This window comes from Scylla paramamosain, chromosome 20 (assembly GCF_035594125.1).
Source record: "Scylla paramamosain isolate STU-SP2022 chromosome 20, ASM3559412v1, whole genome shotgun sequence".
Taxonomy (NCBI): Eukaryota; Metazoa; Arthropoda; class Malacostraca; order Decapoda; family Portunidae; genus Scylla; species Scylla paramamosain.
The window spans coordinates 8,457,999-8,473,994 of record NC_087170.1 but is presented as its reverse complement, the minus strand read 5'-3'; the positions used below and the strand labels follow the sequence as shown (position 1 = coordinate 8,473,994).

General features: G+C 38.5%; 1 protein-coding gene across 9 annotated transcripts in view; it reads left to right on the top strand.

Moving 5' to 3' along the window:
- Positions 1-15,815, top strand: part of LOC135110222 (sodium-dependent serotonin transporter-like) — an 84,257-nt gene extending 68,442 nt beyond the window's left edge. For 6 of the 9 annotated variants that reach the window (XM_064022292.1, XM_064022299.1, XM_064022291.1 and 3 more), the window contains 16 exons: positions 1,801-1,827; positions 3,207-3,357; positions 3,957-4,088; positions 5,744-5,856; positions 6,448-6,521; positions 6,817-6,924; positions 7,300-7,364; positions 7,883-8,001; positions 8,655-8,758; positions 8,901-9,029; positions 9,282-9,457; positions 9,784-9,935; positions 10,615-10,714; positions 11,019-11,167; positions 11,305-11,472; positions 11,679-15,815. In XM_064022292.1, coding sequence (XP_063878362.1) covers positions 1,801-1,827; positions 3,207-3,357; positions 3,957-4,088; positions 5,744-5,856; positions 6,448-6,521; positions 6,817-6,924; positions 7,300-7,364; positions 7,883-8,001; positions 8,655-8,758; positions 8,901-9,029; positions 9,282-9,457; positions 9,784-9,935; positions 10,615-10,714; positions 11,019-11,167; positions 11,305-11,472; positions 11,679-11,921 — 2,010 coding nt within the window. In that variant the 3' untranslated portion in view covers positions 11,922-15,815. The remainder of the gene's footprint in view (positions 1-1,800; positions 1,828-3,206; positions 3,358-3,956; positions 4,089-5,743; positions 5,857-6,447; positions 6,522-6,816; positions 6,925-7,299; positions 7,365-7,882; positions 8,002-8,654; positions 8,759-8,900; positions 9,030-9,281; positions 9,458-9,783; positions 9,936-10,614; positions 10,715-11,018; positions 11,168-11,304; positions 11,473-11,678) is intronic. The other 3 variants (XM_064022300.1, XM_064022297.1, XM_064022298.1) reach the window with 2 other exon arrangements.
- The last annotated feature ends 181 nt before the right edge of the window (positions 15,816-15,996 follow it).

The window sequence follows — 15,996 nt, the reverse complement described above, 5'->3', positions numbered from 1 at the left end:
TTTCGTTTTACTTATGTTTATTTCATGGTACGTCGCTTGATGTATAAATTTCTCTCTCTCTCTCTCTCTCTCTCTCTCTCTCTCTCTCTCTCTCTCTCTCTCTCTCTCTCTCTCTCTCTCTCTCTCTCTCTCTCTCTCTCTCTCTCTCCTCGGTACATAAGGCATTAGTAATAATTACCACACTTATACTGCTGTGAAATTGAACATTCATGTTTCGTTTCCGTAGCATAACCCTTACACTGCCGAACTCTTTTACCGAGCTGATTAACGAGCTTTTTTAGAGAGAGAGATTTTACTCTTTTCCATTATTGTCATTATCGTACGTACTGTATATCTTTCTGCATGTAAAGAGGACATGTATCACCTCGTGTGCCTGCTGAAGTCACTCTTTTGTGGTGGCTGGTGGAAATATTAAAACTAATTTCTTACACCGTTGCGAAATTGAGTATGTACATTTCGTTTTATTAACTAATCATTATCTTACGATCTAGCTTTGTATGTGGAAAAGAGGACATGCATAGTCTTCGGTGCTTACTGGAGTTGCTCTTTTGTGGTGGCTGGTAGAAATATTAGAACTAATTTCCTATACCGTTGCAGAATGAACATCTTCGTCTCGTTTTTTTAATTAATTGTCATTATCTTAGTGGAAAAGAGGAAATATATTGCCTCGCGTGCTTACTGGAGTCACTTTTACGTTAGCTGGTGGAAATATTAAAACTAATTTCGCATATACCGTTGTAAGTTTGGACACCTGGTTTCGTTTTCGCTATTTTACTTGTGGAAAAGAGGGCAGCAACTCTCTCACGTGCCTGCGGGTCACTGTAATGCTGGGTGGCTGTAATGGCATCTTATTATTATGGACAGTATTCTTAAACGCTTTACACTCCCATAAAAACTATTTCCAAAGGCCACAGAGATGACTAGTAGGGTTCTTATGATGTTTTTGTCCAATTAGTAATGCAGAATCCCTACTAAATCATCACGAGAATAAAAAAAAAAAAAAACTTGCAAAACCCTTCTGCTTTCACTAGAGCATGTTAAGTGTAATCGAGATCGACGCTCAGATTTTTTAAAATACTGACCTGGCCGCGATGGAGGAGGAAGCCTACAGATCCCAGCAGCAGCAGCTCGTGACCAAGTGTGGGATTTGTGCACCGGGTCGCTGCCTCTGCTCCTCCTGCACTTTTCTCAACGCATTCGTTTTCTTTACAACTTGGTCAATATTAACTCTTTCAGTACTACGGCATCAGTTTCCTTATATTCTTCATATCACAAAGGCTTTTATTCATTTAAGTAGCTATAGATCATGGGAGCATACGTGTAGGCTTGCTGGTGTCTTGCAGTTTCCTATAGTTATTTCATGTTTTTAGGTAGTTTTCTTAGTCAAGTGCTTGGAGGCAGCACTAGTGAGAGGTAACGCCTAGAGGGTGTGGTATGATTACGGTATCTCCTCTCCTCGCCTTTGTTTACATCCCTCTTACCATTTTGTGTAGTGACGGAGGAGCTGGCTAGCTCTATCTATACTAACCCTTTAATATTTTTTTCTTTCACTATTGTTTTTAGTCTCGTATTTTCATTAGCTTTCCTTATATGGCGCCGCATGGTCCTCACAATCCTGTTTTTAATGCCAGCCAGCTCCTGCCATTGACTTTACCTGTGAAAACTAGTTGTTCGAGGATCATCATCAAATGCATGAACGAAAATGTGCTTAGTGTTTGGTGGTACGTAGGGGTGACTGTGGAAAAAAAAAAAAAAAAAAACTTTCTGACGCCGTGTTTCTTAACTCACTCCCTCACTCAGCTGTCCCGAGCAGTGTCTGTCATACTTGTAAGTACTTAAAACCCTTTTCTTCTGCCCCCCTCTTGTGGCTCTTTCCTTGCGGCAGCATCTCAGCACAGCACAAGCGCCTCGCATTTTTATTAGTAGCTGCAAGACACACTGCTGCTCTCCTCTTCCAACCTGCTCCCTCTCCGCACCATCACACACCTGTACACTCCTTCCCTTCCTCTCTGTTGCGTAGTATTCCTAACTGTTACACGGGTATTGTTGGATTATACTACTGTTCTAGCATAAGCATTGTATTGAACTATCATGGCTGAGTCACTACAGTAGACCACACAACAGGCATTGATATAAACGCTACTGTCGGTGCTTGACATTAACAATTTTCCTTTACGTATGCTGAGAGAGAGAGAGAGAGAGAGAGAGAGAGAGAGAGAGAGAGAGAGAGAGAGAGAGAGAGAGAGAGAGAGAGAGAGAGAGAGAGAGAGAATGGGGGGGTTGTGACGTTGCAAGTATGGTGCAAAAAAAAAAAAAAAAAAAATAGAATAAATAAATAAATGAAGGACCGTCAAGGATGTCTGCCTGTCTGTTGTTGACGCCGCTGTGCGCGGCTTCGTACTGGCAACAGGGTTATATGTGAGCAGCACCTGTGTTTGTGTGGCATCGTGTGTGTGGTGGGTGGGCATGCGGTGGCGTGCACAATTCATTGGTGTGCTTGCATGTATAGTTTCACGCGAATGTAGCTTGCTCAGCGGCTGTAATGATCATGAAAGAGGACTCCATACCTGCTTGCGAAGGAGAGAGAGAGAGAGAGAGAGAGAGAGAGAGAGAGAGAGAGAGAGAGAGAGAGAGAGAGAGAGAGAGAGAGAGAGAGAAAATAAGTATATATGTCGAGCTAGAAAAAAAAATGATAAAAATAACACATTATAAAACTAAATCGAATAGAAAGTAAACAAAATACCATAAATAATACTTGGCTGTGAAAAAAAAAATCAGCAAAATAAGATTATTTACAAAGCTAATGAACATAATAATAATAATAATAATAATAATAATAATAATAATAGACAATGTTTGGCAGCAAGATTATGTTGGGTAGCAGGCAGTCGTGATGTGAAACCTCACTTACCTATACATATTTGAGTATCAACAAAGAAGGAAGGTAAAGGATACTACGAGGGTACGAAGGGTGCAAAACAACGGTGATGGCTGGCAGGATCGTGATGGTGGTGAAGGGAATGTGATGCACGTGTGTGTGTGTGTGTGTGTGTGTGTGTGTGTGTGTGTGTGTGTGTGTGTGTGTGTGTGTGTGTGTGTGTGCGCGCGCGTGCGTGTGCGTGTGTGCGTGCGTGTGTGCGTGCGTGCGTGCGTGCGCGCGCGCCAAGAGGCTAGCAGTAAGTCACTCTGGCCTGGCCGTCACGCAGTACCTGAGCGGCGAGGCTGGCGACGCTGTGGTGGGCGAGGACAGCGGCGAGGCGTGGAGTGGCGGGGTGACGGGCCTCTGCGGCGTGGCTCTCCTGCTGGGCGCCGCCGTCTGGTTACGCCTCCCCGGCCTTCTCTATGAGTTTGGCGCAGGTAATAATAATAATAATAATAATAATAATAATAATAATGATAATAATAATGTACGCTCTACTCTTTCAGTTTGTATGCGTTTAAATCAAAGCTCATTACTGATAAAGAAACATACGTAAACGTACTGTAGATCGGAATTACAAAGTTATATTTAATTGAAGAGGTAAAAGATCACTTAAATTTAAAGGATACAATCATATAAAGCAGGATCATTCTTAACTTGTTCTTATCACATTTTACATTTGCGAGATCGAAATAAGCTGTTGCATATTTCATTTTTCTTAAAACGCTGATTATTTTTGGTATGCATACCTCTTGGTAATACATCCTTGCGTAACCTAACGGAACGCAGCCTAACTAGATGTGATCATTAACCTCCCCAAGAATAGCAGGGTTGGCTGATCCTCATCTTATCCTGTTTAATCTGTCTGCTCGCCTGTCGCGCGAACAGGGTTGGATCTGTAGAGTACAAGATGCAAAATGAAATTAAATACTATACAAAATACAAAACAGGATTGTATATAGATAAAAATGATAAGTAAATGAACAAATAATACACACAAATCCTCTGTGTATCTTCCTAATCCTCGTGCGTGCAGGAAGCTTTCTGGCGGCGTGGTGCGGGGCGGTGGTGGTGGTGGCGGCCCCCTTAGCTCTTCTGGAGGCAAGCCTGGCGCAGTTTAGCAGCTCGGCAGCCATCGCCCTGTGGCGCCTCATCCCCATTGCTAGAGGTGAGTCGCCGTGCAGTGCCTGGCGTGTCTTGAGAGGGAAAGGGTCGTGTTACTGTACAAACAATTCTCTTCAGTCCCCCCGTGAAACTCAAGATGTAATGGTGCGCACTGTGTAAAGGGTAACATTACGGCATTACGCTCCTCCCGTGCTGCCACCCGGACCTGTAGCTTTTTTTTTTTTTTTTTTTTTTTTTTTTTTTTCTCTCAAAGATAATATATATATATATATATATATATATATATATATATATATATATATATATATATATATATATATATATATATATATATATATATATATATATATTCCACGTGTTATTATATGCCATTATCATCGTTGTAGTTATTTTAGTTTGAAAAGTAATGTTGGAGGAGGTTGTAGTAGTAACGTGACAGGTAAGGTTAGGTGATAAAGACATTTTCATTTGTTTTTCTATACTCTCTCTCTCTCTCTCTCTCTCTCTCTCTCTCTCTCTCTCTCTCTCTCTCTCTCTCTCTCTCTCTCTCTCTCTCTCTCTCTCTCTCTCTCTCTCACACATATATTATAGTTAGCATAGGGCAGTGCATTCAAACCAAACAGCTTAATTTTAATCCACGTCAAGCTGTCAGAAACCCCTTGTAATCCGTTATAAGTCAGGAGTGCTGAGTCAGACACCACACCTGCACCCTAGCTGACAATAGCGGCGTCAGGTGTTCCGGCGACCCAGGGAAGGGGGCGGGATTCTGATATCGCGCGCGTGGGTTATAGGTGCTCCCGTGTGGGAGGGAAGGGGGACATGACTCATAACTATAACTAGGTTCATGAACTGGTTTCTGGACTAGGTATGCTATTCAAACCTTACCTTTTGTTCTCCTGTTTATAGTTCAGTTTAGTTATTTGTATTGAAAGTTAGTCAGGTCCATTTATAACTTTTTCACTGACAGAATAAACTCATTATTGAAGCCTAATCATTTATTTATAATATATATATATATATATATATATATATATATATATATATATATATATATATATATATATATATATATATATATATATATATATATATATATATATATATATATATATATATATATATATATATATATACTCGTATATATATATATATATATATATATATATATATATATATATATATATATATATATATATATATATATATATATATATATATATATATATATATATATATATATATATATATATATATATATATATATAGTTTTATATTTATTTTAACTGATTTATCTTGCCTCTTATTTAATAAGTGTAATATAAATAAGATCTTTTCTTCTTTTTTCATTATACTGATCTGTATTTGTGGAGTTTTATTTTTTATTTACTCATTTATAATACATGACTCCTCCCTTTCATTCACCAGTCAACATATTAATCCATTTATCTTCTCTCTCCTTCAATCAGTTAATCAGTAAACCAGTGTCACTTATTCTCCAGGCGCTCAGTTAATTTATTAATCAATCAGCTCATCCTTTCTTCCCTCCAGTCAACCTCTATCATTCATTCAATATCACTTTTTCCCCAGTCTTTCACAGTTCACTTCATTTATTAATCAATTTATCATTTCTTCCCAAAACAATGTCAGTCAATCAATCAACCCCTCACATTCATTCAATCCTCATTCAACCCAACACAGGCATAGGCTGGTCTACTGTAGTGGTGTGTGTGTACTGGGCGGCGGTGGTACTGGGTCTTGTAGCGCCCCTGCTCCACTACCTTCTCCTTGCCCTCAACCCAGCACTTCTAGTGGTCAGTTGCTCCATCAAGTTGCGCCTAATTATTAAGTGAATATGTTAATCGGGTATAGAGTTGTGTGGTGTGTTGATAGGTAATCAGATAAGACTGTCTGTTTAATTAATTTAACCTCATGCTGGCATTCTACAATAATTTCATCAAAAATAGTAGCACTACATTATTTTAATCATGTACCCAGAGTTTTGTGCATTGAAGAAGACTGAACATGGTTACTTTTTTGTAAGGTAGCATCTACTTAGTTCCACATTCTCTTGGTCATGCTCATAATTTGTGCTTATCCAGAGCTTTGTATATATCAAAATCTGTAACCCTTTACCATCTGTATTTTTCCATGTTCATTTGCTACTTTCACGTGTAAAAATTTATACCATTTTACCAGCTAGAATACATGGGATTCACCTAGTAAAACTTTCTGCATCAAGATTTATGACCTCTTACCATTTGAGATTATTTAGTATATGTATATGCAATTTTCTGTGTTGAAATCTGTGACTCCTGATCAGCTGAAAGGTTATGTGTGCAACCTGTGTGTCAGAAGGTTACTGTGAGGACTGACCAATTTCTTTCCCTGTATGGCTGATGCAGGGCACAGTTCATGAGTGCTGCAGTGCCTCACCAAACAACACCAGCACTGGGGACTGGGTGCTGCACTATCACAGGTCAGCACCACTACACCACACCACTCATATAGAAAGATAAAGAGAGAGAATAGTATTTCTATTAAGTTTGAATACAGCTTGTAAATATATTATTAAAATCATAATTCAGTATCTTCCATAAAAAAATTTAGGTAAAAACTACAAATAATCTCAGCTTTAAGATTGTAAACATTATGATATATTTTAGGGCAGGCAAAATGTAATGTTTTATAAAGACTGGAAACAAAGAGAGAGAGAGAGAGAGAGAGAGAGAGATAATGTCTTGTTTTGATCTGTTTCCTGCCTCCAATTGCAGGTTATGTGTGTACCAGCTCCCAGACGAGTGGCAATCTGGTCTACATTTGACCTTCTCATGGCCCCTCCCAGCTTGCATGGCAGCGGCTGCCCTTATTGCCACTATCATGTCAGTTTTTCTACACACACACACACACACACACACACACACACACACACACACACACACACACACACACACACACACACACACAAAAAAAAAAAAAATATATATATATATATATATATATATATATATATATATATATATATATATATATATATATATATATATATATATATATATATATATATATATATATATATATATATATATATATATATATATATATTTGGTGTACACATTGTTAGTTCTGATAAGTACCACAGATTGAGTTTTAATGTAGGAAATTAACGTCAAGCAATAGTGTCTGGTAGTATGCTTTCACTACCTACCAACCTTCCATCTAGGGGAGTTACCATTGTCCTGTACTTGACATTTCAGGGGTGTGTGTGGAGGACGGACACTTGCTGGGCTCATGGCTGGTGCCTCAACTTTCGCCCTCACAGGTAAGCTCCACAAGACACCCCTCACAATCTTCAATAACTTTCTCAGACATTTTAATATCTTATCTCTGCTATATTTACCTGGCTCCACTGAAAGTTATTGTGGTTTTCAAGGGTGTTTTTTTTTTTTTTTTTTTTTTTTTTTTTTTTTTTTTTTGTGATTTTACTGATAGTTAACAAGAATTATGCATCACCCTCAGTAAAAACACCCATGAGAACCTGACTGGTCATCTCCATAGATTTTCAAAATAGTCCCTTATAAGAGAATGTAACTTCAAAATTTGTGCCGTCCATACTAAACCCTAAGCATGTGATTCAGTTCTATACTGGCATCACATAACTTCATTGTTGTGGTGCCAAAATAATATCAGTCAATAATTTCTACATAGTTCTCTCCTTTATATCACATGGCATGTTTTCCAGAATTAACTCTCATGGCCTCATTGTTGTGGTTCCAAAATAATATAAATCAACCATTTCTACATAGTTTTCTTCCTTATATCAGATGGCTTGTTTTGCAGGATTAACTCTCCAGGCTACACTGGCAGTGGTGGAGACGCTGCGTCGAGATGAGGTGGCTCTGTGGGAGATGGCACGGCCCTTCCTCACCCCTCACCCACACACTCTCCTCCAGCCCAGGGTGAGTCCCCTATCAGATTGCCTCTTCCTCCTCCACTTTACCATTAAGGGAGGAAGGGTGGGGCTGTCTGAAGATCATCTGACCTTTCTACCCACACTGCAGTTTTGTTTTTTGTTTGGGTGTGGACATTTGTTTGTGTGTTTTCTTTAAATTATATGGTGTTATATTTCTTGTCTGGATGTTCTTTTGCCTGATTGTCTTTGCTGATTTGTCTGGTTTACATTTGTACATTCCACCCCCTCTGTTTTATGGTGTCTGTATTTTAATTTGTTACTGTATTTGTTTGAACATTTTTGGGCTTTTATTAATGTATTTAATGTGCATATTTGTGGTCAATAAAAGTATGTATATATCAATCTATCTCTCTGTGTGTGTGTTAGGAAGCATTAGGTGAGCTGTGGATGAGTGCCTTAACCCTTTTACTGAGTTTTGGCACATTTTTTCTTAATCACAAACAACTTTTGTTCCACAGTTACCTCTAAACCTTTTGCTGGTTAGACAATGGAAAATGTATTTTCTTAAATCTCTTTTTCTTCTCTGTAGATGGCTGTAAAGACTTTGTGCACTGCTTTGAGTGTTGTAATTTGTTGCATATCAGTGAAAGGTTTATGTTGTGATGGTGGTGGTGATGTTGAAGTGTTGTGTGCTTTCAGGTGTGGTGTGCAGCAATGGCTCAAGTGCTGCTCTCCCTGGGCCTTGGCGTGGGGCTTCTTATGAGCTTCTCCTCCCGGGCCTCCTTCAGATTCTCCCTCAGAAGGTAAGCACTCCAGTTTCTTCCTCTTCAGTGATGGTGTAGTTTATAGAATCATTAAATGGCATTAGGTCACTCTCCTTTCCATAACAAGTGAAGTGAATCAGTTCTTGTGATTTTTCCTTGATGATTGGTGGTGTTGTTTCAGGCACTTGTTTGGCCTGGTGGTGCTTGTTGCAGTGGTGACAGCAGTGGTGTCCATGGTGAGTGTGTTGCAGCTCACCATACTGGCCAGGGACCGTGGGGTGACGCTGGACCGTGCTCTTGACCACCACAGGTACTTTATGCTCAGCCTTTTTCTTGAATAAGTTAACATCTACACATTCATTTCTAATTTTGTCTGTCCTTGAGTAAGTTGAAATCTTTATTTTTTTTACCAGTTATGTCTTTTTTGTCTCCATACAAATAAAGTGGGCATGTGTTGGAATTTATGATTATAAAACATGCATATGAATAAAGCACAATATCAAATACCTTTTCCTAACAGTAGGATTTGTATTTAACAGTAGGATTTGTACTTGATTCACAGGGAGAAGGTGAATGAAACAGGAGTGGTGGGTGTGGAACTTGGCAGGACTGGTCAGGGTGTAGCAGGTGTGGGCATGAGTGTGAGTGCTGCTGTTGTCACCACCACGCATCTCATCAGCCTGGTGAACTTCTCCTTCCCGTGGCTCAAGCAGCTGGTTGCCACACTTATTTATATTGGTAAGTTGTTCTGTGGTATACATTCATGTTCCTTATTTGTCATAGAACTATCCTGATTGCTGCTGATTTCATTGATAATTTTTTTATTACTTCACAAGAACCTACCTGATATATGTTATTTTACTGATGGAATGTTTTTACCATTTTGCATGTGAAAAAAAAAAAAAAGTGGAGTATAGGAGAGAGTAAATGAAAAGGCTCCATCAAAATATGTCCACTGCAAAACTCCATAGTGTCTATACATGCTTGGAGTAACCCATAATAAGTGAATAAGTTAAAGTAGTCATTTTATTGCAAAATATTAATGCAGTATTGGTATGATGCAGGTCTGTGGTGCAGCGGACTGACTACTGTGGCGGCCTGTGTGCACACCCTCATCACCTCACTGCGGGATGCCTGGGACTGCCTGCCTCGCCTGGTGGCGGCTCTGCTGGTGGCTCCTGTACTAGTGGGGGCAGCTGTTCTCACTACCACAATGGTCAATATCTCAGTTTTTCATCTGCTTTTCATGTATCTATGCCTTTTTAAGGATACTGTACATAATCTTTTGCCTATTTCTTGGCCTCTGTACTCAAGTTCTATTGGCCTCTGTACTCAGGGTGTTCTGTCACCACTGTGGTTAACACCTCAATCTTTCATCTGCATTTCACTTCCCCCTTTGTTAAGAATATAGGTAAGTAAGAGGATCTGTCTGCATGTGTTTTTGTGAAACATGATGGCGAGTATTTTCTTTGGCATTTTCTTTTTTTCATGGGATATCTTTGTTATATTTTTTTTTTATTTTATTATCTTTGTTATATTTTTTTTTGTTTTAGGATTCTCTCATCTTTTATTTGAATTTTTCTAATTAATTTAAATCTTTAAAAGAGCTACAGTAATATGCAATGTGCCAAGTATTGTAGCAAGTCCTTATCAATCATCTGATATTCTTAACCCTTCAGTAGCTGTGGACCTTAATCTGAGTAACCCAACACTATTTTAATAAGACTGCAGGCACTGAAAGTTTGAACTCTGATCACTCCTTTGGCTGTCAGTGGTGGGGTTTCAAAACCATAGAACTTCCTTGAGATCATTTCATCAGGATTGAGGATTGACCATCTTTATAATGATCAGCCACAAATATAATGTGATTTATGATGGTTTATTTTTGTGTACAGAGTGGCGCAGCAGTGATTGATCTGATGGATAGAGACGTGCTATTCCTGATGGTTCTGTGTCCGCCCTTCACACTCACCCTGGCCGTCACTGCAATATATGGTTAGTCTCTCATTGTTTGTATTGCTAATTGTTTTTTATATGTGTTTATATATCTTAAAGGATGGACTCGAGCTTGGAATGGTGATTGGGTGAACTTGAATGCTACATTTCAAAGCCACATTGTCCATTTCAACATTTTCATTTTTACAGTAACATTTTTTCTTAATATAAAAATTTCACGTACTAATGAGAGGTTTGTAAGATGTATAACCTTTGTGCTTTAATTGTTGTGGCTTTATTTGGCATTCCACTTTGCCTGTCAGAATAAAACTTTTCTTTTTGCCACTGATTGTGATGGTTTAAGAAGAGGAAATAACAAGTGAGAGTGACTTACCAATCCCAACCACCACAGGGATCCACAAGTTGAGGAAGGACTTCACCTTCATGTTGGAGTCTGCTGTGAGCTGGCTGTGGGCACCTGTGTGGGGCGTTGTGCTTCCCTTGACCCTCCTGGTGTGTGTCTATGTTATTTGAAGAGATTGTATGGAAATGAAAAATTAATGTGTTGAATGTTTTGATTTATTATCTGGGATTTATACTTCCTTATGGAATATGTGTTCTTTTATTATCAATCCATTGACCTTTTCAAGGGTGTGGTGGTGTGGCTGAATGTGATGGAAGGTAAAGCCATAGTGGTGGCAGAGGGTCCAATGTGGAGGATAGCAGCAGTGTGGGGCCTGAGATTACTGGCAGTTCTGCCGATCCCCATCACTGCCATCTATGTGGTCAAGTCTCAGCTGGCATATGGTGTTGTAGATGTAAGTCTTGTGCTAACATGACCTTCATGGGGATCTCTGCACAAACTCAGACATGACTCCAAATTATGTGTTGTCATACTTCATGAGGATATAATTCTTCAAAACATACATCTTTAATGTTAAGGACTTAGAAATAATGTTATAGTTAATATTATATGATTTGACACCAGTAAACAAAACTGACTGTATTTTACTTGTTTGAACAGAAAGTGGCATCATCACTGCAGTCATCCCGGGAGTGGGGAGACTGGGGCCCCCAAGATCCCATTGAACACCACAACTGGCGGCGGTGGAGGGAAGACGAGACTCGGCCCATCACCACCCTGAAGCGTCGTCTGGCCAGCCGCCCGCTCACCTACACCCACTCCACCCTGAGCAGCGAGTCTTCCTCCACCCTCACCAGGCTCAGGAACAAATACCAGAGGAATGGTGCTGCTAGTGTTCTCTGAAACAAGTACTATTGCCCCACCACAACTTGGGGCAACACTCGAGAGCCGGTCAAGCAAACTCACCTGTCTGTGCTGACAGGTCACCACCTCTCTTGAAGAATGAATAGGCAACACCTGGTGTCCCTAGGAGGAGTTATTTTCATGATACTGCTACATCACCATTCTGAGGAAAATCTTGCCATTTACTATAAAGTCTTAGGAAGAAAATGCATGAATCACCCTCAGACAAGCTGAAAGAGTAACTTGGCATCATATAACTTGATGGTAGATGGACTTGCCTTGCAGGAGATAACGTGTGTGTGTGTGTGTGTGTGTGTGTGTGTGTGTGTGTGTGTGTGTGTGTGCGTGTGCGTGTGTGTGTTGGAGTGAATGTTTGTGATGAACATTCCATTGTCTAGAGCAGTATTTGACCGAGAAACTCAGTATTAGATTACTTTAGCTGTATTCAAGATGTTCTTGACTTTGTCAAGAAGAAACTTGATGAAGGCATTGATAGTAACACAGTTATTGGTATACTCACTGAGCTTACTCATTACGAGCTGTTTTCTCTTGGGAACAATGAAATACTCTTTCATATACACATGCAAAGGTTTCTTTTGTGGATGTTGAGCAGGCCTTGTCAAACGTGAGTTGTGGAGGTGCTCTTTCCTCTGCGGTAGCAAAACACATCACATTACGCTTTCATCGCCAAAATCCTGCATTTTTAAACCATGCAGAATATGTTGCATATGATATAATATATACATTTATATTTTTAGGTTAATCATACTAACTGGCAAAGTGTTCATTATTTATTTTGTCATATTAGGATTAATTGAATGTTCCAGCTACTTAATTCAGTAGGAACACTTTCCAGTGGCATAAACTACTACATTAGAGTCTGTGTCTTATGTATAAGTGCTGGAATAACTTGAGGTTAGATCAAGCTAGTCTGCTCTAGAAATAGGTGATCCACTTACTGGATGTACAGTTCATAACCAAAATTTTAGGCACTAGTGAGGGCTCAGTTGTGTACATACTGTTTAGCCAGAGTGTAAGGCAGGTGCTCTTAGATCACAAACTGGTAAGGCCAGGCAGTATCTCAGGACAGAAGACTTTACCCTGCCAGCAAGGTTGATAGAACAATCTTGTGGTGTAGGCAAACCTTATAGGGAGCCAAGTAGGTTAGACAGGAAAGAATTATTGGACATCTTTCCGAGATCATTGTTGCCTTGGTGTGTAGCTGGTCTATATCTGAGGCAATACAGAATCCAAGTGGATGACTCGTAACATTGCTCTGTAGAAAGATGTAGAACCTGTTTATATTGACTTGTGAATATATGTACATTGAAATGTGTATTTATTACTGATGTGTATATAGCAAATTGTGTCTGTGCAAATGTCCACTCAGTTGTTACGTGAGGGACAGGGAACATATTTTTTGTGTCTGAATGTTATGCCTGTCTTTGTGTCTTCCAGGCTGTTCAGAAGAATGGAATTGAGGAAAGAGCTGTTGGTTGAGGGAGGAGAGGTATTTACCTCCTCCATGTTAAGAAGTCAGCCATTTGGTTGTGGTTGGCATGTTGTGGTCTAGTCAACCACTTGGTTGTAGTTGGCATGTTATGGTCTAGTCAGCTCTCAGACTTTTCATGTTCACGAAGAAACAAGAAATATTTGAATCTTGCTAGTTTTGTGAGAAAATGTTTGAATGTCATATTTGCTCACTTGTGAGATGGAACAGTATTTAGAACATGCAAGAAATAAGGAGAAACATTTGAATCTTGCAAGTTTTATAGGATAATGTTTGGATGTCTTACATTTTGTCATATGAGACACAACAGTATTTGGAACATGCAAGTATTCAGAGCACCTTTCTCTCATGCACCAAAGTAGGCTTTGTAACACAAGTACACACAGAAATTTTCTCTCAGCTAGAAGTATTGGGATGAATCCCTTGAGTAGTAAAAAGAAAAAATGCTGCATAAGATTTCTAATGTCAAAGTTACTGTAGACAATAATACTATCAACTTGTATGCTAAAAACTAGTCAAGAGAAGCATGTACTACCATTTACCATGACCCTCATTATTTATGTATACTGCCATCTGCCTGAGCAAAATGCCAAATATAACTTTTTCAGCAAAGAGCAAAGAAATTTTGACAGAAAATGTATGAAGTGTGGCAAGCCTTGGTGAAAAGCAACAAATGAAGCAGAGTAAGATAGAGCTGTGTGAGCACCAATCCTCTGTGCATGGATTGTTGGGTGGCTTGAGAGTATGTTTTCTTTTGTCAGTGAAGTTCAAAGTGATATGATATACTATAATGACATTGACTTTGCTCAGTGTCACAGATTCTTGCACAATAATTTTGCCTCTTAAGGTCACATGAACATGGTAACACCATCACTCTGTGATGCTCTCACTGACTTTCCTATGTATTTGTGTAATTTTCTAAGTTGTGTGACAAATTGAAGTTTTATTCCCATCAAAAACTGCTTATTTATTTGCATACATATATGTGCATAATTTTATAAATAAAGGTTTTTATAGAAATACAAAGTCACTTGCTGGATCTTTTAAAGATACAACTCGAATTTGTAGAGCAGTCACCAAGTGAAAGTATTACCTATTGACAATGCTGTTCGTATCCTTTGTGTGTCCTCAGGTAGCAAAATAACCAAGCCAGACTCAGTGACAATGAAAATCATTTATATTAATTAATTTCTCATTTAATATCATAGTTAAATTGAAAACTATATGTTCCTATTAACATTTCATGAGTGAGTTGGATTTGAGAAGACTGAGGCATATGTTGTGGAAGTTTTGGGAATGTATACAGGATCAGGCTGTGAAGGGCCTGAATGTGTTACAGTTGGTGCATTGAAAACAACGAATCTGTTTATGAAGCTCAAATGTCAAGTTCACATTTATTCTACTTAACTGGCTTACATATCTAGTTATTATGCCTTGTACAGTTGTTTACATGCTGTGCTGTAATTCAGAGGCTTGTGTGTTCTCTGCATGGTGAAGAAAATTTGTGAATGTGTTCTGCAATTTATTTTATAGTTTTCATATGAATTTTGAATAAATTTCTTCACTTTTGCTAAAATATGAAATGCCTGTGATAGTTTCTTTCCAGTGATATTAATACTTAATGCCTTGCCAGAATTAGGAATAGTTAGAGACTCTGCTGACAGGACTTCTTGTGACTGTGTTGTTGCTAGCACTCTCTATATCTGCTATATGGCTGCTGAGGGCAGGAAAAGATCAGAGATTAGCTGTGTTAGTGAAATGCATTAGTCATCAGAAATGTAACTTGTTGATTGCAAATGGTATAAACAAATATTAATGTTTGTAAGTGCCAGAAGCAAGACACATTGCATTGAACTGTAATTAGGAAGTCACCTGGAAAAGCTTTGAAGTGTACACATGTACTTAAAAATATTAATTTAATTCATAATTTAAAGTATATTTAGTCAGGGACATGATGGGCATCAATCAGTCAGAAACTCAAGAAATGGTAGTATGTGTAAGATCAGTGTTCTTTCCTTGCACAATAGTGTTTGTATAAAGACAAGATGGGGAGGAGGTACTTGTGACACCTAAGGATTGAATTATTGACATTATTGGATTGAACCTTATTTTGTGACCAAGTGGCAACCCATTTAAAAGTTACCAGTGTGCAGCATCCACAGCAGTCCACCAAGCTTGCACTTAAGTGTATGTGTGAGTGTGTGCTGTTATTGTTGTAGTTGTTGTTGCATGTGAATAGGGTTGCCATTAAAATGATACTATGTACCACATTGCATTTAAGTCTGCTACTTAACTGCGTTTGTGATCACTGGGAAGCTACTGTACATGGTATAAGAGAATTATTTTGTAAGAGGAACAACTAAGCCATTATACTGGAAAGTTTATCATGGTTTCATTTATCTTACGTGGATGGAATTCCGTTGATGAATGAACATTTGCAGTGTATATATATATATATATATATATATATATATATATATATATATATATATATATATATATATATATATATATATATATATATATATATATTATTTTTTTATTTTATTTTTTTTATCCTATAAC